General features: G+C 34.5%; 2 protein-coding genes across 3 annotated transcripts; one reads left to right on the forward strand and one right to left on the reverse strand.

The window, feature by feature from the left end:
• Positions 1-122: 122 nt before the first annotated feature.
• Positions 123-2,435, forward strand: LOC126763771 (regulator of chromosome condensation). Of its 2 annotated transcripts, none has more exons than XM_050481548.1 (3): positions 123-392; positions 492-1,258; positions 1,333-2,435. In XM_050481548.1, the coding sequence occupies exons 2-3, from the start codon at positions 577-579 to the stop codon at positions 2,085-2,087; spliced, it is 1,437 nt and encodes a 478-aa protein (XP_050337505.1). In that variant the 5' UTR covers positions 123-392; positions 492-576; the 3' UTR covers positions 2,088-2,435. The 2 variants fall into 2 exon arrangements, with proteins under 2 accessions (XP_050337505.1, XP_050337506.1); XM_050481549.1 differs by having other exon boundaries at positions 497-1,258.
• Positions 2,436-3,531: 1,096 nt separating this feature from the next.
• LOC126763770 (motile sperm domain-containing protein 2-like) lies at positions 3,532-23,023 on the reverse strand. Its single transcript, XM_050481547.1, has 7 exons — positions 22,719-23,023; positions 15,169-15,657; positions 14,842-15,092; positions 4,852-4,936; positions 4,427-4,536; positions 3,991-4,362; positions 3,532-3,899 (listed from the first exon to the last, which is right to left on the reverse strand). The coding sequence occupies exons 1-7, from the start codon at positions 22,807-22,809 to the stop codon at positions 3,705-3,707; spliced, it is 1,593 nt and encodes a 530-aa protein (XP_050337504.1). The 5' UTR covers positions 22,810-23,023; the 3' UTR covers positions 3,532-3,704.
• Between the last annotated feature and the right edge of the window lie 4,046 nt (positions 23,024-27,069).

Here is a 27,069-nt window from a genome sequence, read left to right on the forward strand (position 1 = left end):
AAATTTTCCGAATGTAGCTCATATCACTCTATTACAATCTTTAATAATTTGTAATAGAAACTTTTGAGACAACACATTGACAACCCCGACTGTCGAAAGTACCTGTGTACGGCTGTGTATGAAAAACAACAGCAGCCGCATTCCGAATTTTTTTGCAACACCCGGCCGTTTTCCGTTTTTCCCGCGCGTGTAGACTTAACGTTGAAATTTAGAAATACCTAAATTGCAGTCTGCCGAGATCGCCGCAAGAAGTTGTTTCTAGTTTTAAAATATTTGCTTGATATAAAATACCAATACACCACTCTGATATATCAAATAACCATTTAACAAAATTATCTGATTCATTGCGGTGTCAACTTCAACTTTTTTTTTATTACTAAGGGACAAAATTTGTAAGTAGATTGGTTAGAATGTGTTATACATGCTGTTTTATCTTTAAATGGGAATATTTGATCGTGTCTAACCTTTAAAGTGTTTTAACTTTGTTTCAGTAAAGTCTTAATCCAAGATTTGGTTTAGTAAAATCTGCAAGGCCACACACCTGGTAACAGCGAAAGAAATAAATTACCCATAAAAATGCCGCGAATCGCAGTACGTCGGAAGGCCTCCACACCAATTGGCAACAATAACAATGAAGAATTAGATGCTCCAAAACGTAAACTACAGCGTACCGCTTACCAATTGCCATTACCTGAGAGACCACACGTGGTGGGACGGGCTTTGGTATGTGGACAAGGAGATATGGGCCAGTTAGGTCTAGGTGATGATGAGTCGAAATTCGAGCGTAAAAGACCGGCTTTGGTGGATTCTATAGAAAATGTTGTTGATGTCAGAGCTGGTGGCATGCATAATCTTGTATTGACACTCGAAGGGACAGTTTACTCTTTCGGCTGTAATGACGAAGGTGCATTGGGACGTGATAGCAGTGAAGATGGTTCAGAATTTGAACCGCATCCAGTTGAATTACCAGGAAAAGTGCTAAAAATATCAACGGGCGATTCACATTCGGCCAGCCTGTTGGAAGATGGTCGTGTTTTTGCATGGGGTTCATTCCGCGACTCGCATGGAAATATGGGTCTGACATTAGAAGGAAATAAAAGACTTCCCATCAACGTTTTACCTGACATGGTATGTTGCGACATTGCTTCCGGAGCAGATCACTTAGTTATACTTACATGCAGCGGGAAAGTATTCACCGTAGGCTGTGCTGAACAAGGTCAATTGGGCCGTGTGTCTTTGCGGTCGGCGACTGGAGAAAGTAAGTATTTATAATGAGCTGCATTATGTATCAATTATAATTTCGTTATTGACATAAAATGAAATATTTTATAGGTCGTCGTGGCAAAACAGAGCTGCTGCGCCCAGGTGAGGTCGTAATCAAACGTGGTAAGCCCGTCGAAGCTATTTGGGCCACGAATTACTGTACATTTTTGCGCGAGTCACAGACGGGTAAAATTTGGGCTTTCGGTCTGAACAATTACAAGCAGTTGGCCTATGCCAAAGATCTTGCAACAATTATAAATCCAGTAGATACGAAATTCGAGAACGTTAAACAAATTGCCGGTGGACAGCATCACACATTAGTACTTAAAAATGATGGTTCTTGCTATTCTATTGGACGCAGTGACTACGGTCGTCTTGGACTGGGAACCTTAAATGGTGATATCACAGAACTGCAATCAATCAAAGGATTGTCCGATAAGTTCGTAGTTTGTGTGTCATGCGGTGAAGCGCAATCATTTGCGCTAACCGATGATGGTAAACTGTATTCATGGGGCATGGGCTCGAATTACCAATTGGGTACGGGATCAGATGATGACGCATTGGAGCCTGTACAAATCATTAGCAAACAAACTGAAGGCAAACGAATCATACGTGTATCCAGTGGAGGCCAACATAGTATATTTCTGGCTGAAAGCGACGTACAGCCAGCAAAAGATTCTAACGCAGATGTTGAAACAAATGGCGACACTAAAATGGAGGAAACCAACGAAACCGAAAGTACCAAGGAGGTGGAGCAAAAGGAGATTGCCGAAAACAATGAAACTGGGAAAGTTGCTGCAAAGCGTGGACGTAAAAAGAAATAAGAAACTATTTAAAAAGACTCCCAAGAATACAAATCATTTTATAAGTAATTTGTTTCTTGTATATTTTTTGTTTAATTATTAATATTTCGTCTGTTGACTGTTAATAAAATAGAACGTAAATTAATTAGTTATTGACTAGAGCGCACACACACGTACGTACTGGTGTGCCTCTACATTATTGTTTTTTAAATCGGTATATAAATTGATTGATTCTCTTACAATTATGCAATTGAACATAATATATTTCGAAGAACAATATACACTTTTTGTACTACACGTACATCATCTCATATGTAAGTTCATTTGGGATTCTTAATAAAGCATGAATAAAAAAATGAGTAATTAGTATATTTGTTTCTCATTATTTGTAAAGATTGCATTTATTTTAGCTTATTTTTTCGATTTACTATTCATTTGGCTTCTTCATTGTTGTTGTTTGTCTCCGTAGCTGGAGAATTTCGCAAAATAAACCCCCCTAAAAAACATATGTATGTGTATGTACATATGTTATAAACCATAGTGGTGTGACAAGTTCGATTTTAGGCAAAATGTTCATTTATATGTATGTATGTATTTATAAAATTTTGTATATATTGGCATTTTGTATGTACAATGTATTGTATAGTTATTAAATAGTCAATAATATGAGTAATTCCAGCAGTTAATATGTGTATATATTATATATATGAACGTGTGTATATAAAATTGGCTGCCGGTATTTTGGATTTTCCATAATTAGATTTAAAATAGCAATCCTTTGCGTTGATTTTAAGGGTGAACGCATGTAAGCACACCTTAAACATGAAACTAAGTTAAACATTAGTCTATTGTCTGGGGACATAAAATAATCTAAAGAATTTTATAAATTTTAATATTATTATTTAATTTAAAATATTTGTGCATGATTTCGCTCCACTTTATATTAAAATGCAAAAGAGCTACCCCTCGATGACTTTTGTGTTTGTGGCACAATACTAAATACATACATATGTAATGTTTACATACGCATGTCAGTTTTGCACACATTTTGACGGCATTTATAAAATCTTTCCACGTACTACACTTAACATACATAGACATATTTACATATATTGCCGCGTTAAATATTTAGGTTAGTGCATTATATATAAATATGTATTCAAAAAGGTTGTGAGCTCGTTCATTATTATATCAATTTGTTGGCCAACTTCTGTGTGCTTGCTGCGCGTGTGTCCTCATATGTACCTCAATGGTTGTTGCTGGAGGTGTCATTGGTGGCGCTAAAGCGGTAATTGTTGTCCTTGACTCGGAGCAGCAATAGAACGAGATGAATATAATACAGAAGAGCATCGAAATTGTAATTATGATACGCGCAAATTTACGTGCAAATGCGATTAGACCAAGCAGGTAGCCACCACCAGCCACACCGCCCTTATCAAAAGCAGCTTCGTCATAATCCATGGCATCGCCATCGATGACAAAATCACCGCAGTCAATGTCGCCATCAGCTGCTGTATTGCAGTCGCAAGCAGTTGTCTGCTCGCCACTACTACCACCATGACCTCGTCTACGTAGCTTCTCAGCGGCAGTGGGTACCAGTAGGTGCTGCTTGGTCAAATTGCATTTTGAAAGTAAATATTATAGATTTCGGCTTTGACAATTGGCTGAAACACTGCATTCCTCATCACCGATGCAGCCGGGCAGGTGATTTAGTTGTGTCTTCAGTAGATAAACAACTGCGACACAGAGTCCCAGTAAAAATACGAGCGTAATACATTGTAGAATTTGTGTAAATCTCAATTGACTCTCCAAGTGTTTAGCTTGTGTTGACAGCTGTTGGGAAAATTAAGATGCATGACATTAGTACATCTATATGTAAAATGCAGAAGTAATCTTATATTATATTTACAAAAGTTCTACTCACATCCGAAGTGTTGGTACTCTTCGTGGAGGAAAAGCCCTCATCCGGACCACCGTTGAACACGGTAGTTTTTCCACAGGCGCAAGTACCCGGTGTACTTGCTGCACTTGCACTGCTTCTATAGTTGCAGGTTAAGCGATGTTGCTCCACATCATTGCCATTTTGAGGTTTCATTTTCCAAGCTTCACTCATACTTTGCTGTGACGGCTCTATACCCACAGGTGCTGGCATACACATCACGAGAAATTTATCCTTCGGCGACTCACCCAAATGATAGTCCTGCTTCAACATAAGGTTCACCGAAACCGTCTCAGACGGCGCTAAATAGCCACAACGTGGACGCACTCGAAATTTTTCTGGCGAAGTTGTTTGAATCTGTGTGTACATGAGTGTGTATATAATTAAGGACGGTTGATTCGTCAATGGAGAAGAAACTTACCTTATAAGTTATAGCCTGTTTTCCGATGCATGTGAGTTCTATTATGCTCTCGCTATTTTCGCCCCGATTGAAGTATATATTATCGTTTGGAGAAATTCGCAGCATTGTGCCTAAACGTTAAGAATTTTTGTTGAATTTTAATAAATGAAGAAATTCTAAATTGTATGTTCAATTTTGACAAATTGTATGTATGTATATTTTTTGATGATTTGAAGTTACAGGCAATGGCCTATTAATCAAATTTAAGTGTAATATTCGCTGTAAAAATAATACTTTAACTATTTTATGGAATTGCATAAGCATTTAATATAAAAAATATAAAAGTCAGCAGAATTTATTATAATTCATGTATTTTTTTTTTAATTTAATGGGTTATATACTAAAAATATATATACTATTTTATAAGTAAAATTGGCTACACTTACTCATTGGGTCCACGGTTTGATAGCCTCGCTCACATTCCGGCATTTCAGATCCCGCGTACATCCGGTTGTTGTTGGCAAAGTGTACCTAATGAAAACAGTTTTGTTTTAATAATTTTAATTAATTTTTAGGCAGCTGTTGTAATTATTGCAAAATATTGTTCCATTCGGTATTACTAAAATACTCTGTTAACCGTATTAACTTTCCATTACCCACAACTGTCGGCGATTGAATGGTAAAAGATCGACCATTTACTAAAGCTTTGGGTTCGATTCAATGTATAAAGACAAACATACTTATGTTCATATAATTATAAGATTATATGTGCATAATGTTGTACGTTGTAACACTTTTTAAAGGACTTTGCTTGAGGAGCAAAACAGCGCAAAGACTTGCAATTCGTTAAATGTATATGTAAGTAGGTTTTTATCTACAAATTTGTGCATTGTCGTTCTTAGTCTTTTTAGTTCAATTTCAATGAACCCTTCATCATTGTGTTAAGAGCTCTCAAACGTTTCGTTTAAATGCTTACACTTTCTATTTTTGTATTAGGCATCGTTTGCTTTTTTTAATTTTATTACAAGTATAAAATACACATAAGCATGTATAAATGGATACACCAATACTAAACACAACAACGGCTATGTATGGTATCCCTGCAAGGAAATACTTGCAAGTTTAAGTTTATTTAAAGCAGATATCATAATATTGTATTTGGATATAAGTATTATCACACCAATGTCATAATGTAGTTCAGGTTATTCCTTTATATAGAAAATATAATAAAATCGCTATTTGTTTGGTTGCATCACAGATTCATTTCTATAAAATATGTTTCAATGTAGTTGAAAACATGATATTCAGTTGCTATTAAAGGGGGTTAACAGCAAATTAATAAGGTATTAATAACACTACCGTTCCCTTCCATTCATTATCTTCATTGCCAAAAATCCAAAACGGCTGGAAATTGTTTGTGTTTTTATTCTTTTTTCTATTCCGGTTCCTAATAAAATGTACATTGGTAATATCACAGCGAGAGGACGCCATACGTTTAAGTGAAATCATTATTATAATGACTTTTTCTTATTGTATTTTTTACACGAAATTGTGTTTTGTTCTTATTTATATTTTTTCAATTTTTTTATTTTTTTGTAAATTGTAATAGAAAATATTCGCAAAAATTTTGAAAATGTTGAAACGGTTGAAAATTTTAAAAGAAACAAAGAAACTATATATATGTCAAAAACATTTTAAATGCTGTAATGTAATTGTGTTTACACTTTTTTCGACAAATTCACAGCTGCACTTGGTCACCTTATTGAATTTCCTATGAATTGGTGAATTGATTTTCATCATTTTTATACAGAAATATATGTATATGTATATATGTATTTTAATCAAACTTGATTGTTAAAAACAACACATTTTTTTAAAGAAAAATAACTTTTTTATTTTAGTATATCAGTTACTTTTGATATTTCTACGCACCGGTATTAAATTAACTTTCAATAAACGCCCTGCAAAGTTTGAGCAGTCAGGATAGCGAAACACTTGTAAATGCAATAGAAATATATCTTTCTACATAAATTGGTCTGATTTGATAAAATATGGTTTGATTGTCGTGAGCTTTCTCTATTTAACTTTTAATTACAAATTATTTAACAAACATTTTTCCAAAAAACGACAAATTATTATACTAAAAACTACACACATATGTTTGTTGAGAAAATTTTACAGCTCTAATATTCACCTCAATAGTTGTGGTTAGTAAAGCAAACAGCTGTTAGTAATTCGAATTTTAACAGAATGCCAGATGTGCGAAAGTTATTTGAGTTATTTAATTTAAACTTTATTGCAAAGGAATGAAACGAGATTAAAAGTTTTATATACGTTATATATGTACAGCGTTTGCTTTTTATTGAAAATAACAGTTCGATAAAAGATTACTGTTAACATTTATGGATATTTTCATGTTAAATTTGGGTCTGGTATATTTTTAAGTCTTCAACTGTCAATTTTTTCACATCAGCTGTTCCTTAATTTTGTTTTATTTCCAAATCAAAATATGAGATTAGTGAACTTCTTCAGTTAGAGAATTGTACTTGTTATTGTTGATACAGCATAAAATATGCTTATGCTAATTTTAAGGGATCCTGCATAAGTAAAAATATCGGTTGTGGCGAGGGAAATGTAAGCTTGGGCTAGCTCTGGTTGTGGCAGGCCAGACAGTTTTGGGAGTGTTGTAACATATTGGCATAGCTTTTTATGGCGAGCGATTTCTTAAAACCGATCAGTTGCTGTTAAAATTTTATGCTCTCAATTTATTTAATTATTGGGATCCAAAAAATGTCTAAATTTTAAGTTCTAATGATCTTAATCCTTCCATGATTTATACCTACAAATATATGTACGTAAATTTGTAAGGAAATATGTACTTATATCTCCAAATAAATACATACATACATATACATAAACAAATACTATGTCGACATGTATGTATGTATGTACATAAGCTCCCAAGGTCAGCATAATTAAGCCGTACTTATTGCTAATCTAAAAAGTTAGCATATACGTGATCACATACCCTGGGCATCTTGACAGAATATTAATTTTTTGCTGTTTCTCGTTTCCTTATTCTATACACGCTGCCTGGATACTTCGCACAACAGTTGGTTGTCTGCTTGCTTATTCCTCTTATGTTTGTATGTGCTTTTATTTACTGCAGAACACTTTGTATAGAAGCGTTTAAATAATTTCTTTATTTCTTAACACTTCACAAATTCATGCGATCGCGTTTCGAACACTGGCCCGCACCTTACTTTTTACTAAAATAAAATTTAATGAAGGCGAATGCTTACTTTCATTACACGAAACTCGTTCTATCACTCAAAGCTATGAATTTGTTTAAAAAATTATTCATATAAAATTATAAAAAAACATGCGTTGGTACATAAATACTAAGGCACAAACCACTCACGAGTAACTAATGAAAGCGGCGCGGCAACCGAGAATCAACTGAAAACAACCGACAAACGACAACCAGAGCGTTGGCATTAGGGTCGCCAGTGGCCAACATGTTGAGTAAATGCTAGATACCTACATATGTATGCACATATTTTTAAACACAAAATGTATACAATACATACACACATCTATTCATTGATATAGCTATGTGAAAATGAAGCAATAAAAACAAAAGACAAGAAGCCTCAAATGCCAATACAACAACTAAACCACTAGCAGCTATACGCGCACCAACAATACTAAACACTTCAGTAGAATTAATGCCAATAACAAGAACAATTCATACATATCTCATAATGTGTGTGCATGTGCACACACAGAACCAGCATTGCCTAGCAGAGAAATGGGCAGGTGCATTTTCAACCAGGTACAAATGGATTCAGGTAAACAATAGATAGGTAGGGAGTGTCACTTGAAACCGCAGTTATTCCATTGTGTTATCTGGGATTTCATTTAAAGTAATTATTTGAAAAAAAAAAGTTTTTTTGTCACGAAAATATAATTTCTAATATTTAGTTTATATCGTCTAATCAAAAATCAATCGGACTAGTAAAAAAAAAAAAACACTTTCATGTATTTTAATACAAATCTTTCTTAACGACTTCAAAATATACTACTTTTACCCCAATACAACCATGTCCACGCTTAATCTAATTAACCCTACACTCGTTATAGAGTCCCGGCTGAGATGACCTTCAGCGTCTTCAGCGAATAATAGTTATTGCGGTTTCGCCTCAATTTCGGAACGCCATTCGCTTCGTTGTTGTACGCTTTCGACGTCATATTCATAAACCCACGTCTCGTCACCAGTAATGATACGTTTGAGAAATGTAGGGTACTCAGCTAACTGTCAAGCATCTCTTTTGCGACTTCTACTCGACGTCATTTTTGGGAAATATTCAGGTCTTTTGGTACGAGTCTGGCATAGAAATGCTTCATACCCAAAACACTAAGCAAAATTATCATTAGGGCATGTTGAGATCCTCTGCTATCTCCTTGGTATTCAAAATGACGATTTTCAAGCACTGTTTCTTTAGCTTTTTCGATACTATCGTCATTAACAGAGGTGGATGCACAACCCACATTGTTCGATGATTTCACGATCTTATGTTAATGATAAAGTAGAGTCCTCAAAACACTTCTGAAACATTTTCAATGGGAGCCGTGTTTAAAGATTGCTATACTAACTTTTCGCGTGGTAAACACAATACCAATTGGCATATGGAAATCAAGCTTCGAACATTAAAAAGGTTGTAGCACAAAAAGCAAACTGGTATATTGTTAAGCTTGTCCTCACAGATTGTCGACTGGGTTAGCTTACATACATATGTACATATCAAGCTTAAACCAGTAACTCAACGCAATCCAACGCAAACGACGATCAAAAGATATAATAAACAAAACAATAAAGAATTTCATACGGAGTGAAAAGCTCACACAAAGAAATAGATGAATAAATGGGAATGATATGGAGGCAGATTGTAGGGTTTGACATACAAAGCCAGTATTACGAACATATACACATACTCGCATAAATACATTTATGCATTCTATTAGGCGAATATGCTTGAAGGAGAACTAGAAATTGGCGCGCCGCACAATTGAATATACATATGTATGTATATGTGTGTGTGTGTATGTTCGTATGTAACTGTGTAAGCTAAATTTGCAAATACATTGATATTTCTGCAAACATATAGTATGTATGAACAAATGTACAGATTATATCACATTTTGTTGCGGCAACTCTGGTATGTATGTGTGTGTTCTTATTCGTAGCAGTTCGCTGCGACGTTTTTCGGCATTCGTGTTCTTTCTTTCGTAGTACATAGTTGCAACGTGTATTTTTTCGAAATTAAATATTTTGAATATATTGCAAAATTGATAATTTCATCTTTTATATAGTATTTGAACAAATATGTATACAAATATACATAATATAATATAAATATTTTAGAAAATAGAGTATGATGAAAAAATCGAATTAATTAAAGATATTGTGAAATGTATGGAGGAAGCCATACAAATTGATTCAGACGTTAGTAAAAAGGGTGATATATCTTTGTTTTAATAAATAAAATGTATTTCTTAATTGACAGGGCTGATTAATATATGTGATAGAGTGGCCCAAATTAAAAAAAAGAAACGACAATGGGTTAAAGTAAAGAGTGAATAAGATATATTTATGTAGGTACATATACACATGTACATATGTTAAATTATACTTAATTGTGAATTGTAGTTCGATGTAAAAAAATTATGAATAAGATATATTTATGTAGGTACATATACACATGTACATACATACATATGTATATGTTAAATTATCTAGGAATTTTTCTGCAGCTCACCAACTGTTGAACTACAAAGCTTCAATGCGATTGGCATCAATAAATTTTGAAATCATTTTTGTATACATTGCAGATATGGTGTGCATATACATATATACATATGTATGTAAATACGTTTAATATGTTTATCTTTAGGCATGAGCAGATACAAAAATAGGTCCGTATATTTTATATAAACATTTAATGGCATCATTAACATAAATTTCTAGAATTTTAAGTTACTTTTGAGTTGAGTTTCGAAAAAAATAATAAATTTCAACATATGCATACATACATACTACTGTGATCAAATTGAAAGGTGAATTTTGTTCATTTCATTTCCTTCCCCTCCCGCTGCAATACACTTGTGCTAGCGAATTTTCCAGTCGTCATAATACTTGGAAAAATCCTCCGTCGTGATGGCTATCAGAGACTTCTTCGATCGATTCAGCTTTTATATTCTCAATTGAGTCAAAACGGTGTTCTCGGAGTGGTCATGTGAATTTGTTGAATAGCCAGAAGTTATACAAAGGTTTCCAATGAGCTCGCGGCTAAAGAATTGTAGAAAATGTTGCAGGAACGGTTTTGGGTGTCTACTTTATCGCGTACACAAGCATTTAAGTGGCATAAAGCATTCAGTGAAGTTGAAGGTCAAAATTTTCAAGTTAATCCGAGTAATAGTTTCGGAGATACAGACTTGAGAACTTGTGCACTTGTTTCCCACTTTTATTGCCACTCAAATCTTTGCACGCGTTTTTCTCGAAACTGTGTTTTTGAAGCCCGTTGGCAAGGTTTCTCGAGAACTGCTTAACCGATCTTCATGCAATTTTACAAAAGTCTTTGAGATACAATTCTTAAAGACTTTGACGAAGATTTTTTTCGATACAATTATTTGAAAAAAAAAATAATTCCGGGAAATTTTAATTTTTTTGTAAAATTGTCTGCCAAAAATCCAATTTTCAGTTTTTCTTCCTTCGTCCAAGTACTAAGTTAAGCTTTTAACTAAAACACGTATTTTTTCACTTCAAATGATCCTGTAAGGAGTTATCCTGCCAACCTGGGTTCTTTTTCTCGAGGAGTCAACGGAAATGTTATCGAAATGTCGCAATGGTGGAGTTTACAATATTTTTTTCCAAAAAGTTCAAATATTTCATTTTTTTATATGAGAAAAAAATTGTTCAGAAAGGGCTGTTTTTTTAACCGATGAAATCCCATGTAACCCCTTAAAGAAAAAGTGTTTTTCAATCGGCGTGTTGGTATCAGCAAGATAGCCAAAGATCCCAACTTCTTATACACATTCATGCAACACATTTCGGTTAACGTTTTAGATGCGAAACGTGTCAATGCCACACTCGTGCCGAAAGATCTGAATCTTTTGCAAAAACCGGTCAAATACATAGATGTTTTAATACACGAAATACGAAACGTAGTTTTATGAATATAACGGCGAAACTGTCCAACAATCTAGCGATATACACTCTCAAAATGGACCGACATCCAAAATTCGCAGAAGGCACTGAAGAGCATCCCAGCCGATGCTTATAAGAAGTATATGGATAATTGTATTAAGCGTTGGTTGGTTGCATTGGCTTAGGAGCCTATTTTGAAAGCGATAATAATGATTTGTATGAAAATAAAAGAAAATGTAGTTTTTGTCAGTCCGGGTCAATTTTGATCACATGGTATATTGTACTCTGGCAAATTTTTATTTTCTCAAAGTGAGCCCGCTCTATTAGTAAAATTGGTCTCTATTGAAATATATTTTCGATCATCAAGTGACTGTCCTAGACTAAACACGTGCGGTTGTGAAGTAACCGCATACACTAGTGAGTTTTGAGAAATTTTTTAACAAAATTTTAACAAAACTTTGTATGCATACACAGTATATACATTTTAACGTCTCCTTCCAATACCAATAGGATCCTCAAATGGCTTAAAATTGCCATTAAATAGTGGTAAATAAATGCTTACAGAAATGATTTTCATAATTCACTTCCTTATACTTATATCCGTTAATTAGCAATGATAATTGCAGTGTCACATGCTCCACAATTGTTATCGAAAAAAGAGCAATGCCACAGCAGTTGAAAATTAATTCATATGGATTGCAAAAAGCTCTCACTTCTTACTGAATCGTTATCCGCTCCAACAATTACACAAGAGTTCTCTGATACACCATGCTCCAAGCCCTTATCAAGCTATCGTGTCATGCTGAGGTTGAATATAAGCTCAGCTGACCAATATATAAATTAGTTATATGCAAGCATATATGTATTTACAAACATATACAATTGCAATTACTCTATCTTCAACTCAAACCACTTCATTGCAAAGAATCTATACAAGTTAAGCTCAATGCCAAAAATCAATTAGAAAACGAAAACGACTGCAATGCGTGTCAAAAATAGTTAAGTCAACTTTACGCCAACAACAACAAAAATTATGGATTCCATTGTATATATTGTCGATAATTGCCGAGCTGTGTGCTCAAATGGAGTCACTATCTCGTGGCTTGCGATAGTCGCTGCTCTCATCCCCGCAATCAGCGGTCATTTGGCATTAGAGCTGAGCAATATTTGCAGTTATACACAGACATATGTATGTATATATCTATGTATATTACTTCGTGGCACACGATAGCGACAAGCATGCCCTCAATTTGCTTTGAAAATAACTTTTCAATATATTTCTCTTTGTACTAATCTATGTAGAACATGCAACACACAGCTACGCATAAAATATTGTCCCCTTCCGGTTTTTGCTTCTTGCTTGTTGTCAATATACCGCACACAATCCGATAGTGTTTAGTTAATGCTTTGCGTTGATAGCTTTTAGGCGCGGTCAGTGCACGCGCTTCTCCAACTACTAATATTGATAGTAAAGGATGACCAGTAGGAAAAATTGAGCTCAATGTGAAATGTTAGGTAGTCGAAAAAGTTTTTTCGTATTTCTAGTCAAACTTCAACTTATTTTTTTTTATATTTATAATAATAAATAAATAAACAAATAATGGCACATATTATTGGCCGACCACAAATTTCATTGGTGGCTTGCGTAGCATTCTTCCCTTTTTTATACAAAAATGTCAAAATATATTCATTCTCCATTTTTTGAACAGCTGTAACTTTTTTTCAACTTCCTCGAATTTAATTTTTTTTGATTAAATGAGCTTAAAATCTGCACATACGAAAAGACTTTTTCGACTACCCAATATATGTATAGATTTGCTCTTGCTCTTGGACGGAATATAATTATTAACTTTATAAAAAGTAATTTTTGAAAATTTGCGTCAAAGAAAAGCATATTTTTTTGGGAAATTTATAGTGTTATTTCAGCTTTTTGATATCATTGAGTACGAAGCTTCGGTCTTAGGTTAAAAATGCGGCTCTGTTTCGGTGATTCCTTTCCAGAGACCATTTCTTTGAGGTATGAGGACAGAAAAAAGGTGATGGGTGCCAGATTCTATTTTCATTTTTATGTTTTTAAAGCTCATATTTGACTGAAAAATTGCTAATTTAGTTCCAGTTCTTCAGATAGCACCTATATGAAGTTTTAGCATGTCTGGTATATCATCGAATGAACTTGGGGTTATTTGTATGATATGAATATACATACAGTAGAGCGGGTCGATTACTTTCTATAATGAAATGTTCTACGGATCATTCTAAACAACTTTGCCTAAGAGACTATGTGTCTAAAAACGGTTTTGAGCCAGCGATTTTAATGATGAAGTTTAAGAAATCTGAATAATCGGTTGTATGGGAGATATGTGATATAGCTGTCTGATCAGATTCCAAAAAGAGCGGATATCTCAAAAAAAAAAAAACATCGCCGACTCTAAACAGCTTCTAGACCTATAGTCTTTTGAGTGAAGTTCTTCAGATACGTAGAATATTTCCTGCATACACAATTTTTCCATGTTTTTGGCTCTCTGTGAATCTATACCCACTAATGTCAAAGTCTAATAAAGATATGTTGTGCAACTGGACATAAACATTGTTACCATCTTTAGTTAAATATTTAGATTTTTATTTACAATTTTCTGGTACTTTTTTGTCACAATGTTTTTCAGTTTAACACAACAACAACAACTAATGAAAAAAATTGCTGAAAATATAACTGAAATATCTTCATATAAAATTTATCAATATATGTACATCACTTGAAAAGCTCGGAGTCCCTGTTGTTTTTCCAACAGGCCATTCAAATTCAACTTTAAGCGTGTTTTTTATCGTTGATTTGACCAGCACGGCATTTAACTTTCGTGTTTACAATCAACACACAACTAAAATAGAGTTATAACTGTTTATGGAATGATATAAAAGTATACGTAATAAAGTTTTTAGTTTTTTAAAAAGTACTAGACTGATCCAACCTAACCAAGCAATGAATTTCAATTTGTCACCCTAAAAGTATGCTATAATTTGCTAAACCACTTTGCTTTGGTCATGCCTATGCACATACATTTTTAATTACAATCAATTGTGATGACATATACACGTACATACATATATGCTTATACACATACAAACTAAATATGTGATTTCTTATCTAAAATAGTTTTTTTTTTAAGTTTGCTAATATAATTTTGCAAGCACGTCTTAGTTCATATGACATAAACTTTAGAGTCTTACTCACCTTCTTTTCATACGACGAATCGGGGCTGCTTGGCTCGCTTGGCAGCGCGCCATTACTTATCACAGTCAGTGTAGTAGGTCTCTGTTTCTTCAACTGTTCTGGCACAAATTTGAATTCGTACAGGTCATTGCCACCCCAACTGGCAAGGCAATTGGCTTTGTCGATATACTGATTTATGTCCTTCTTCGATATCATTTTGAGTATTTCCAGCGCTTTGGCTGGCAGAAAACCCTTTATGATTTTGAAAGCCGCTGTAAAAAGCAAAATTTAGTATTATGAACTTGAGTACTTTAAAAAATGAAGTAAAACATAAACATTGCCGCCTACCATTCAGTACCCAAGCCATTTCGAAAATCAATATATAATTCAGCGCATTCGGATAATACAGTTTGAATGTCTCGATGATGCGTTTGACAAACTCCATATCCATGCTGGATACGCCGGTGCCGGCCATGTCGAAGAAAATCGTCATTTGGTCCAAATCCGTCTCGCGTTGTATTCGCTCGATCCAATAGACTACAACGCGAATTACTTCATCCATATTCTTTGTGCCCTTCACGTGTAGCTTGGTTCGGAATATGAGCAACGTTTTGCCATCCAAGTCTTTGTTGTGTGCAAATATTACTCCATCGTGTAAGTATTCCTTAACCAAATTATTTTCGCTTAGTTCATTTGTGCCAAACTGTTGCCGCCATATGCAAGTATCCCAGAGCTTCTCTATTGATGTCTGCATGTTCAAATCGTACATCTCGAGGAATCGTGTTAGCCACATATCTCCATCGCGTATCCGTTCGAGATCCAGGTAATGGAAGGGTACTGAGAAATAAATTAAGGAAGACAATAAGTTTTAATGAAGAAGGCGATGAAGAAGATTTGTCTGCTTAAAATTATCTAAATCCTAAATCCAAATGTTCTTACAAATCATAAAATAGCTTCACAAAAAAATATATAAATTAATTAATTTTACACTTTAGTGTGCTTTAAAAAACCTAAATTATTATAATAAATTTCATTCTTTCGGCCCTTACCAAACAAATATATCAAAGAAGGTCATATGATTGGTCCAGACGTTTGGTAGAAAATGAACGATGGGCGTGGCACCTCTCACATTTCGGTGAAAAGCCATATCTCAGGACCTACTCAACCAATATCGACCAAATTTGCTATATGTATGTGGTATTGATACCTTGATATTTCCAAAGGGTGAACCATTTCCAAGCTCCTTACTTTTTTTTAAAGAAAAAACACAGAAACTTCAAAGCGGATACAGAAATAGTTGTTGGGGAGGGAGGGGGGAAACATTTACTTGAAACATGAAGATTATTATATTAAATATACCTTATAGAGCGCTCCAGCTCTGAAAGTATTCGACGCAGTACCCGCCGGGGGAAGCAGAGGAGGAGAAAGACCTCCACTCCGTTGGAAGGACCAAGTGGAGGAGGACCTGGCTTCGCTTGGAATATCCAATTGGCGCCATGTAGCGAAAAGAAGAAACGACTGGCGCGCTGTTGTTAACTCGGCTATAATCGCGTAAGCGGTGTCTACGCCAATTAAGAAGAAGAAGATATCTTATAGAGTTTAATATCATAGTGGAAAAATTTTAAACGATCTTCTAATACCAAATCACATAATAAATCGTTAACGTGCGTAGAAGAAGAAGTGTCGCAAAAGAGCGTTCAGAACTTGCATTCGGCACAGGAAATGTGCAGAACATACAAAGAAAACAATGAATTAAGGGGTATAGGTCTATACCGCAGTTCTTCAATGCTTCCAATGCAGTGGTCGATAACTTGTTGTCTTTTGACTTTTGCCCCCAATGGCACTGCCAGTGATCAAGTTCACCTTTGAATTTCAAATGTCGCTGGACGTTGTCTTTATTCAAAAGGCTTTTGAATCTATCTATGAAGAAGTCAATGAGATTTTCCTTTTCTTTGCTTTTCAAAGCACATACTTGTTTGGAAGCAGCAAACTCAGTTGAAATCCATCCAATACTTTTCTAGAAAAGTGCGTCTTCAAATCTTCGCCGATTGTATCCAACAGAGGAATGTACACTGAGACCTTGTAGTATTCTTCGCAAGTTCTCACGCAGAAATTTTTTGCTTTTTGTTTGTCAGCCGCAGGTTCTTGGTTTTTCTTCGTCAACTTTCAGTTCTGCCGCCATTTTTTTCGTGCCTGGATAAATGGATCGAAAATGTTCCTCAGCTTTTTGTTTTCGATTACGGAATACTACAAGCAGCACATGTATTATGTTTGATGCCTTTGCCAGATCGATCGATTCTTTCTGAGGAATCACGTTGAGTGAATGAGTTAGAGATAGAATATCAAATAGGCAAAAAATCCCAATTATAAATTCAAATTTGCATTTTCCGCTGTTTCATTATTTCTCCAGTTACTAATTTTTCTATGAAATTTCCCCTATTTCCCCCTCTGAATCCGCCACTGGATGATTCACTGGCCCACAAACTATACCAAATCATTGTTTTTTCTGTATGAAATGGTAGCTCTTGAATCTCTTCAAATGCGCAGTTTTGTTTGTTTACATTCCCATTGAGCCAGAAATGGACCGCATCTCTGAACAAAATTTAGCACTAAGACTACAAGTCGAATATTTCAACAGATAATAATTTTTTCGACCAATGAGTAAAACAGCTCTACTCTCTCATTCAAATTACGCAATTTGCATTTTGAAAATAAAAAGCTTCAACACTGTATCTCGATAATTTACAATGCCAATTAGTGGCAATAACAATGCAAAGTCCATCAAAACTGAAATAATAGCTGTATGCCACTTTCAATCACCTGTTAATCTTATCTACTATACATCTATCTACATATGTACAAATGTATGTGTGAAAATACGATAATAAAAAGCGTATAAACTAATGTCACAACTGAGCACTTGCTGAACAATAAGTTCCTTAATGACAGAATTTAAACACTCATAAATTGAATACACAGCCATTACTAGCCACACACCTACATATATACTCGTACATATGCACTTTAGTTCATAATTTGTTTGCTTGAAATATCATCAAGGTAATGAATGTGTTGGAGATCACACAAAGTTTAGGGGGTTAGACGACAAACCCATAAAGCAAGTGTGATTGACTTTTAAACTGCCCGCAAATTGCTTATTTGAGCACAAATGGAACAAACATAAATATTCCATTAGGGGTGTGCCGTCTAGCTAACTATTGTAATCATAAAATAAATGTATAATATATGGATAGATTATCAACTTACTTGTGAGAGCCTTCATGGATGATTTTGAGTGCAATAGCTTTATTCAATGATTCGTCATGAGTAATGTGTTAAGAGCACTTAGTTTTCAATAGAAACGCCTATGTTTACGAGAAGGTTTGATTGCCTATCGATTGTTTATGATGGTACATAAGAATCTATCTACATACTTAGTACATGGATAAATAAAGAATTTGATTTTTTTTGGATTTAAGGGGGTAATCCGGTCTAAGATTTTGAAAAAATCGATTTTTTTTGCATATTTTCAAATTTTAGACTTTCAAAAATATGACCCACTGAACCGATTCCTTTGAAATTTGGTACATGTGTATCTTCATGCCTTGGATTTCCAAAAACTTTGATTTGAAGTATTTTTAAAAAATTCGAAAAGGTCGAAAAAATCGGTTAAAAAAAAATTTTTTTTAAGTCGACGTCAGTTTGTTATTTTTTTTTTGTTTTATTTTTGAAAATGGTCAACTTGATAACGACATTCTTACTAATGAAGAATCTTCTTGTTTTTTGTGTTCTAGATCTCTACAAGGGTTGAAATCACGCCAACCAAGACGCACCGTTTTTTTTGAAGCCCCCACTCCACCGGCCGGTATCTCGACGAATTTTGGTTTTTTTTCTTGAAATTTTTTTTTATATTATTAAAATGTCAATAAAAACATATAAAAAAAATGGATAATAAAAATGGTTAAAAATGTTTTTTTTTTTTTAAAATGCCTAAAATTCATGCGTCTAGACCAGAATACCCCTTAAAGAGACATACTATGCTTCTCCGTATTATTTGTCCTTGGATTTAATTTCATGTCATGCTGTTTCTTCTTAAATGATGAGAGATTAGATTTGTATTGCTTTCACATATCACTTTAGGTTTGATATGAGTCGGTAATAAATTTTACTTGAATTACTTTTAGATGTACTTCATCATATCGCTTTCTGAAAAAAAGTATGTAAAAATTTTCAAATTATATGCTTGCCCCTAACAAAGAAAGTACAACAGGTTAGCAAAGATAAGCTTGTTAATAGCTATGTGGTCGCATCTGCTTTGACTCACACTCAAATAATCAACTTTACAGTGGTATCAAAAATTAATTTATTATTAAATAAAATTACATTTCATGACAGTCAGAAGAATGAAGAGAGTAAGGAATCGTTTATGCAACCACCCTGTTTGCTTAGAGGTACGCTAAAGCTTTTACAGAAGATAAAATGAGAACTTAATAAGAAACGGATCAATATATAATTCTGGAATATTTGGAAATGGTCAGTGTTCATATTGTAATTCTTAAGTAAACACTCACCACTTGCCATTTATCATTTATTCATAATATAATTAAATAAAGCTTAAAGAATAGAGTCATTAGGTTTCATTAAATGCTTCACATTTTTTTAGTGGTTTTTAATTCTCATATACTAAGCTTTACTTTTTTTTATAAATGGCAACTTTTTACCTAAACGTGCAAATTTTTAGAGACTCTATACCTTAACTTCCAAAATGTATTTAAATTGGGCCCCCTGAGAAATTTTCTTATGGCATGTAAAGACGTACGTGTTTTATAGTTAGACATAACCTCCAAAAGATACGTGAAAAAAATTATGAATAAAAGAAGTGAGGAAAGGCTAAATTAGCGGAATATTTCATATTCTCACAATTTGCCAGGATTAAAGGCGAGGTAATACCTTCAGGTACATAAGACTTGTTAGTTATATGTGGTCTAGAGCAAATATACTCTCGATTTTATTCACCTTAGGCAAAGATGCTCCCTCTCTCCATAACTAACATGTTTGCCGATATAGACGGTATAAAATCAACCGGAAGTTCGAAAATCTTTATATTAGGTATTTGTGGGCTAAGGGAATTATTGATCCCATTAAAACCATTTATACTATATTAGAATAGGATTTTCTCTGAAATTATACAATAAATCTCACAGAAAGAGAGATATTTTCGATAAAATTTTTGGAATTAGAAATTTGATCTACATATTCGATATTTGGGGGATTGAATAGTTTTAGTCCGATTTGGATAATTTTTGTTTCCATACGTTTATTGAAATATGTATTATTGCTTGATTTCCATATTGGAGAGTGAAAAGTGTTATAAGTAAAGTAGAAGTGGTTGTAGTCCGATTTTGAGCATTTTTGCAAAAGTCCGAAAAATGGTATGTATCGAATTCGGTTAAATTCAGTCGGGTGGCTCTTGAGCTATATGATTAGATTTAGGTGATATAAACAACCTTTAGGTGAATAAAATCAAAACTAGAACTGCTCCAATTGCCAAAACAGACAAAGCTTAAACAAGACTAAGTATAGTGTTCTTTTTTTCTGTTCTCAAACCATAAGAGTATAATCGCTAGAAATAAATTTCGTAACACTGAGAAAGGTTATCGCCGAGACTACGGTCTCTTTTCAAACAAAATGCGATCGTATCACAAATTCACAATGTATTGAAAAGTTCGAAAATCATAATAATCGTTTTAATCGCACTCGATTGCAACTATAGTAAATAATAAAATCGGAGTTTGCAAACATTTGTTTCTTTAGCCTTTTTTAGGGTACGTACAAACAAACATTAATTTTTTGCGTATATAGATCTTTAGTCTACACTTCAAAATATTATAATTTCTAAAGCAAAAAAAAAAAATGAAATTCTGATTATTTGAAATACCTCCTCTTGAGTAAAATACCTTTTCATACCTTTTTCCGAATTTCAAAGTTTTTATTTTTTTCAATTTTGTCAGCACAAACCTACTGTGCAGTGAGCGAAATTGTTCCTTACTTAGAAATATAAACATGCTGCAGTATTTGTATTACAAAGTAAATACCTAATAATTAATAAGTATCGGCAAATAGTTTATTACTCATTTAAACACAAATAAAGGGTCTACCAATGAGAACGACATGATGTTTAAATAAAACAAAACATTCAAATTCGGTTAAAATCGGATCTTTTTTTTTGTTATGCAAATAATTTTATGCCAATTATGATTTGAACAAAACTGTCGGCCAAATAGGCAACACGCCACACTTTGGATATATCCGTTTACGCCAATTTTCGATGACCCGGTGCAGCATGGAGTTATGTGTAGAAGTTCACGCGAGTGAGGAAAATTCTCTCAGCGCCATTCGCTTGGGAGTGGCCAGAATCGATTCTTTTACATATGGCTCAAGCAGCTCAAGCAGCTCACAACTTCCGGTCTTCGACAAATTATCCTTCTTCTTCTTCTTCTTCTTCTTATTCTTAATTGGCGTAGACACCGCTTACGCGATTATAGCCGAGTTAACAACAGCGCGCCAGTCGTTTTTTCTTTTCGCTAGGTGGCGCCAATTGGATATTCCAAGCGAAGCCAGGTCCTTCTCCACTTGGTCCTTCCAACGGAGAGGAGGTCTTCCTTATCCTCTGGGTAACCAAAAAACATCCGTTTGAAGGCAAATCACTTCTCCCCACTGTTATGTGCTGTTTTTGGGACCCGCCATGAAAAGGACAAAACAGTCTCGTATGAGAACCCCCCGAGGTGATCTAATGACTGTTGCCCAGAGCATACTGAAATTATGGAGGGAACACTTCGCCAGCCTGCTGAATAACAGTGAAAGCATAATACCAGGAGATGGTCAACCTGATTCCCCAATCGATGACGATGGAGCAGTCGTTTCATTCCCGTGCTAATTTAATTTTTTTTTTCTTTAGAAATTATAATATTTTGAAGTGTAGAATTAAGATCTATATACACAAAAAATTAATGTTTGTTTGATAAGAAGCATGCATCAGCTTCTTTGTAGAATATGGTCAGACGAAAGCATGCCCGACCACTCGAATTTAAGTTTGTTTTGCCCAATCCACAAAAACGGTGATCCCGCCAACTACCGTGGAGTAAAGCCTCCTCATCATCGCATACCTGTATAAGGTTCTATCAAGCGTGTGAAAGATTAAAGCCCACCGCCCACTTTAGTGGTTTAGACATGTAAAACATTTTTTTCACCATTCGACTAATTGAATATTTCAGCTTTATTTGAAAAAATATCGATGTTTTGAAAATCCTAGACTGAAATTACCTCTTAAGACGTTTTTGAAAGGCTGTTTGACTTTTGTGAGAAGCTTTTTCGAGCCCCAAATTCATATCTATACTTAAAGGTTTTATATCATCTAGGCAATATAATTATTCTAAATAAATTTTAGATATATTTTAGTCTCACGTGCGGGATTCGAACCGAGAAGGTATCCAGTAACATTCACACACTTAAGTAACTTTTCAACTGTGTGGCTGGCTACTTGTCATATAAAAAAATTAAAATTTATGATGAATAAAAATAATGCATTATTATATTTATCTGTTTACAGTATGACTTATAAGGGGAAAGACCCCTCGCGACAAGGTGGTATTTGATAAAAAAATCCGCTTATGCTATTGTTGTTGGCATATGTAAACAAATCTCTTTAGCTGAATAATGGAAGTGACCTTACAATTTAATGCAACAAAAGTGTACTTATTCGATTTATTTTCTAGACTTTTATAAAATTCAGCACGTGAAAACATTTTCTTACAACAAAAGCTCGATGCTCAGTCATGAAATTTTGTCAAGCCGACAAGCGCAGTGCAAGCTAATTAAGTCATTGCATTGTTGCTTACCTGCGGGTGGACTTTGCTCGTATTTTTCGTTGAATAAATTTCGCAGCTCGTCGATCTGGCTTTTGGTGGGTGTTTGCACTTTGACTGGCATTTTTAATTTTGTTTTATTTTTTCCACTAACTAAGCAAGCAAGCACTATAAATTATAATTAATCACTACAATTTGCGGATTTAGCGCTTAATTTTGTATGATAAATGAGCACAACGAATAATTAGGCGATCATAAAAAAAAACGAATTTCACTGCACTTCCGTTACTCGTATCCGTACCGTTTCAGCGCCGAAATTGTACTGGGGCGTCGAGCAGTACGCGGTGTCGACTTACAATCGCCACAACTCAATTGTATTCTCCATTCTATTTGATTGTAAAGAGTGTTTACTGCATAAAACAAATTTGTATATTGCACAAACATATGCTCATACATATGTAAGGGCGTAAAACATTCTCACATGTATGTATACATGTATGCACTAACGAAATTCACTCAAAGGTTTCAGTTTGACGGCGAAAAGCGCGCGCTTATCAATGGGCGATAATAGACCGCTTCGAAATCTAATCGAAAATTAATTTAGCATATGTCGGTATGTACTTGCATGTATATGGACATATGTATACATATACCAAATACATATGTATGTGTGTACATGTGCATTAAATTTGCCTTTGCATTAAATCGTTAAAGAAATCACTTTTTGATAAGATCGCACTACTGATATGGTGAGCTTCAATATACATGCATATGCATATATGTATGTATGAGAGCATATATGTATACATATTTATACATATAAACTTGTATGTAAAGTGCAACTGCACGGACGCCTGATCGCGCTGCTCACCGTTTGCTGCCAAGAACCGAACTGCCGACAAATTGGATTTTGATTAATACAATGCAATGCGAATGCGGTAGACACCAAATGAAGAAGCTATATGCGTATGTATGTATGTATGTATACATTTATAAATGCAAACTATAAAATATGGACAAGAAAAAAACAAAAGCTTAAGCGTATACCAAATCCATTCTCGAGGTCGCCGGCATTGGCAGATGCGCTACAATAATGTATAATCAAAAGTTAAAAAACAATTAAGGAGAATCCAAAGGCCAAACAAGCGTTCGAAGAAAAAATCAAAAAAAAATGAAAAAACAAAAAAATGAAAATAAAATATTAAAAAAAATACTAGAAAATAGTAAAACAAAGCATGCGCTCGACGACCCACATACACAAGCAATATATGGCAAGCTAGCTGATATGGCCTGCGAAGCTTCGAAAATAGATCAAACGGCAAAATGCGTAAAACATGTTTTGAATTTTCAATTAGAATCGGTACAGCGACCCGCTTCCGAGCACGCCATTTGTATGCGACTGCCACACGCATATAATCACACACTCTCCCTTACATATGTACGAGATATATTTATATATTTACAACCTGCGCTCCCACTGAGTCGTGTTCTATACAGTTGATGGTGTTGATGGTGTTGTTCGCTTGCGCTTGCTCTCCGGCTGGCCTTCACGGCTATCAACATGATGATCGCTTTACCGGTTTACCATATAAGAGTCACAGCAAAGCTGACGCGCTGTCTCAGCGGTTGAGTATATTCTCATAATATAACTGTTTGTTTGTTTGTATGCAAGTATTTTGCGATAACTGTTGCAGCCGAAGCGGTTGCTTGTCAGTAATCAGCCGGTTGTCTATGAAGCGCCGTCACTGCTGAGCGTTTCTGCGCGCCCAGTGAGCGCCCGTTGCATTTGTGAATGCGCCGAGTTGCTTGCTCGCTCACATGGCTTGATTAGTTGGACGCCGCATCCATCGCGTGTTTCCACTGGTACGCTTTCATGCTAAACAATCAGCAGGTGTGTTAATGGTTGCATGAGGTTCGTTTCGAAGGTTTTATTGATAAATTTATATGTAAGTATGTGTACAAATATATATAATCATATCAATGCCGGCTGTCTGCTTTGTTTACGTTTTTAATGATATGCAATAAAAGCGGACAAATCACGTTTATGAACTTTTATTTTCACATTGAGTGACTTGAGGTGATGTGTTGATGATACTCAAGAGATTACGATAACTAAATTTTAATAAATGATGGTTTGATATTATTCAATGTAAAATCTTCTCAGGTATATACATACAAAATTTTATATCTAATCAATTAGCCAAAGATCGTTTTTCATTCGCTATTCTTCTTTATTTGAGCACTGTTCTCTTGTGAAAAAACAAAGAAATGAAAACAACAATAAAGTTATTCGAATAATTCAAAACAAGCGAGAGTGTAAATGGTTTTCTGACTCTATTTTATTATGCCAATTTATTGCATTTATACTAGTTGTTTGTGCGATTCGCCACTGTCCACTTTTGGTGAGCAAAGCTACATATGTACATATGTCGTAGTAGGTTGAGTCTAAAAAATGAATTATTTTTTTCGCTCGGTACTCTGAGAATTAGGTTCTTAAACACCTCTACAAAAATTTCTCCAAGTATGAGCTCTTAATTGTAATGGAAAGGTTTTCCGCCTTACAGTTTTCTATTTTTTCGTATTATCAGATATAAGAATTCATATCTCGCTTTTAACTACTTGAAAAAATATCTCGTTTCATAGATTTGGTAGTAAATTGTTACACAAAAATATCTCTTACGATTTAACGGTTGAAATTTGTCAATTCTTATTTCTTAAATTTTATAAATCAATGAAAAAAAAATAATTTTATTACTGATGATTTGCCCTTAGCATTTCTTCATATACTGGAACTGAGTAAAATCAGATAATAACCACGCACACCATATAACGGTTATGTTGAGCACTACTAAAAATGAGATAACTTGATGAACGAAGGCGCCACACAACTAAATTTTTAGAAAATGATTTTATAGGTTTCCTTGTAAAAATTGTACAAGTGGCGTGGTTCTGTCCACCTTTTAGGTGAAATCCTATGCCTCAGGAATTATTTAAGACGTATGACCACTGTAGAATTTTCAATTAGCAATTTTTGGGGTTTATTATATTTTTGCGCTTACCATAAACTATGCTTTATGGTCATAACGGGTGATCCAAGTAGAGGAACTTTTTTTCAATCGGTTTTTTTTGACAGGTCATCGTAAGTCGTGTCAAATAGTCATATCATTTTTTCTCAGTATTGTTTGGAAAATCATCATGGAAGATTCAGACTTACGCCTGAATAACGTTTACAAATCGATCAACTTTATTACGAAAATTCACGTTCTGTAAAGAATGTGTTGCGCGGTTCGCAACACCATCTCCCATCTTGAGACCAAGCAGTCATTATTCGATAATATTCGACCGAATAGACCACATCCAGCACGCAGCTAAGAAAATATAGCAGCCGAGCTGAGAATGTACTTATGTACATGTAGACCGTGGAGATTTTATTCGGCGCCGTTCGGAGCAACTTGGACTGACATACTTATGGAATGACTTGGCGGATTTTACGTCAGATCTCGAAATTAAATTTAAATTGAAAGCGTACAAAAAACAGGATGTGCACAAACTGAATCGATCCGACGTTTCAAGAGCTGTCATGTCATCCAGAAAAAAAGAGTTAGGTGTGGTTTGGAGGCCGATGGAATCATCGGCCCATATTTCTTCAAAATTTAACCGTCAATGGCGACCATTATCGCGTCATGATAACCTACTGATCTCGACGACATTTGGTTGCCACACACCGCATGCATCAACGGATTTATTGAGAGAACACTTCGGTGAGCAGGTAATTTCACGTTTTGGGCTGGTCGATTAGTTATCAAGATCATGTAATATTACACTGTTAGACTTTTTCCTGTGGGTCTAAAGTCTAGTCTATGCGAATGGTCCTTGGACGCTATCGAACATTTGAAAGAGATAATTTAAATAAATTCTTTCGATTTAAAGTTGATTAAATTTGAGTAACATTTTTTTAAAAAGAGGGAACCTCGAAATGGATCACCCTTTAGAAAAAATTTAAAGTTGATTTGTTGTGAGGAAATTTTTTTCGAACGACTTAAAATATATATAGAAGCCCACTACCGCGTTTTTTTCAAAACAACTTTTTTTCCATTTTTCTAGACAAATAACTTCGACAATTTTTATCCGATAAACTTCAAATTTTGAGTTTACTGTTAACCAGTGTTTTTTTTTTACAATTTTATAAACGAGTATATATCCAGGATTCGAAACTCGTAATTACACCAAATGAATATTTTTCACATTTAAAACCAAATTTGTTGTTTTCCAAAAGCTTCAACGCCACTAAAAAGCCATGCAAGTTTGCCATACGAAGCACAAAAGCTCTGTCCTGACCATATGTTTTCGACAGTTTTCACTTTTCATCTATTTTGGACTCACT

This window comes from Bactrocera neohumeralis, chromosome 6, assembly GCF_024586455.1.
Source record: "Bactrocera neohumeralis isolate Rockhampton chromosome 6, APGP_CSIRO_Bneo_wtdbg2-racon-allhic-juicebox.fasta_v2, whole genome shotgun sequence".
NCBI classification, from domain to species: Eukaryota; Metazoa; Arthropoda; class Insecta; order Diptera; family Tephritidae; genus Bactrocera; species Bactrocera neohumeralis.

Bases quoted from the DNA above. Each gene is read 5' to 3' on its own strand.
- LOC126763771 (XM_050481548.1), top strand. From the start codon at position 577: ATGCCGCGAATCGCAGTACGTCGGAAGGCCTCCACACCAATTGGCAAC. The intron at 1,259-1,332 runs GTAAGTATTTAT...AATATTTTATAG, and splicing joins GCGGTCGGCGACTGGAGAAA to GTCGTCGTGGCAAAACAGAG.
- LOC126763770 (XM_050481547.1), bottom strand. From the start codon at position 22,809: ATGCCAGTCAAAGTGCAAACACCCACCAAAAGCCAGATCGACGAGCTG. The intron at 4,537-4,851 runs GTAAGTGTAGCC...CTTAACGTTTAG, and splicing joins TCAAACCGTGGACCCAATGA to GCACAATGCTGCGAATTTCT. The intron at 3,900-3,990 runs GTGAGTAGAACT...TTTTCCCAACAG, and splicing joins AGAGTACCAACACTTCGGAT to CTGTCAACACAAGCTAAACA.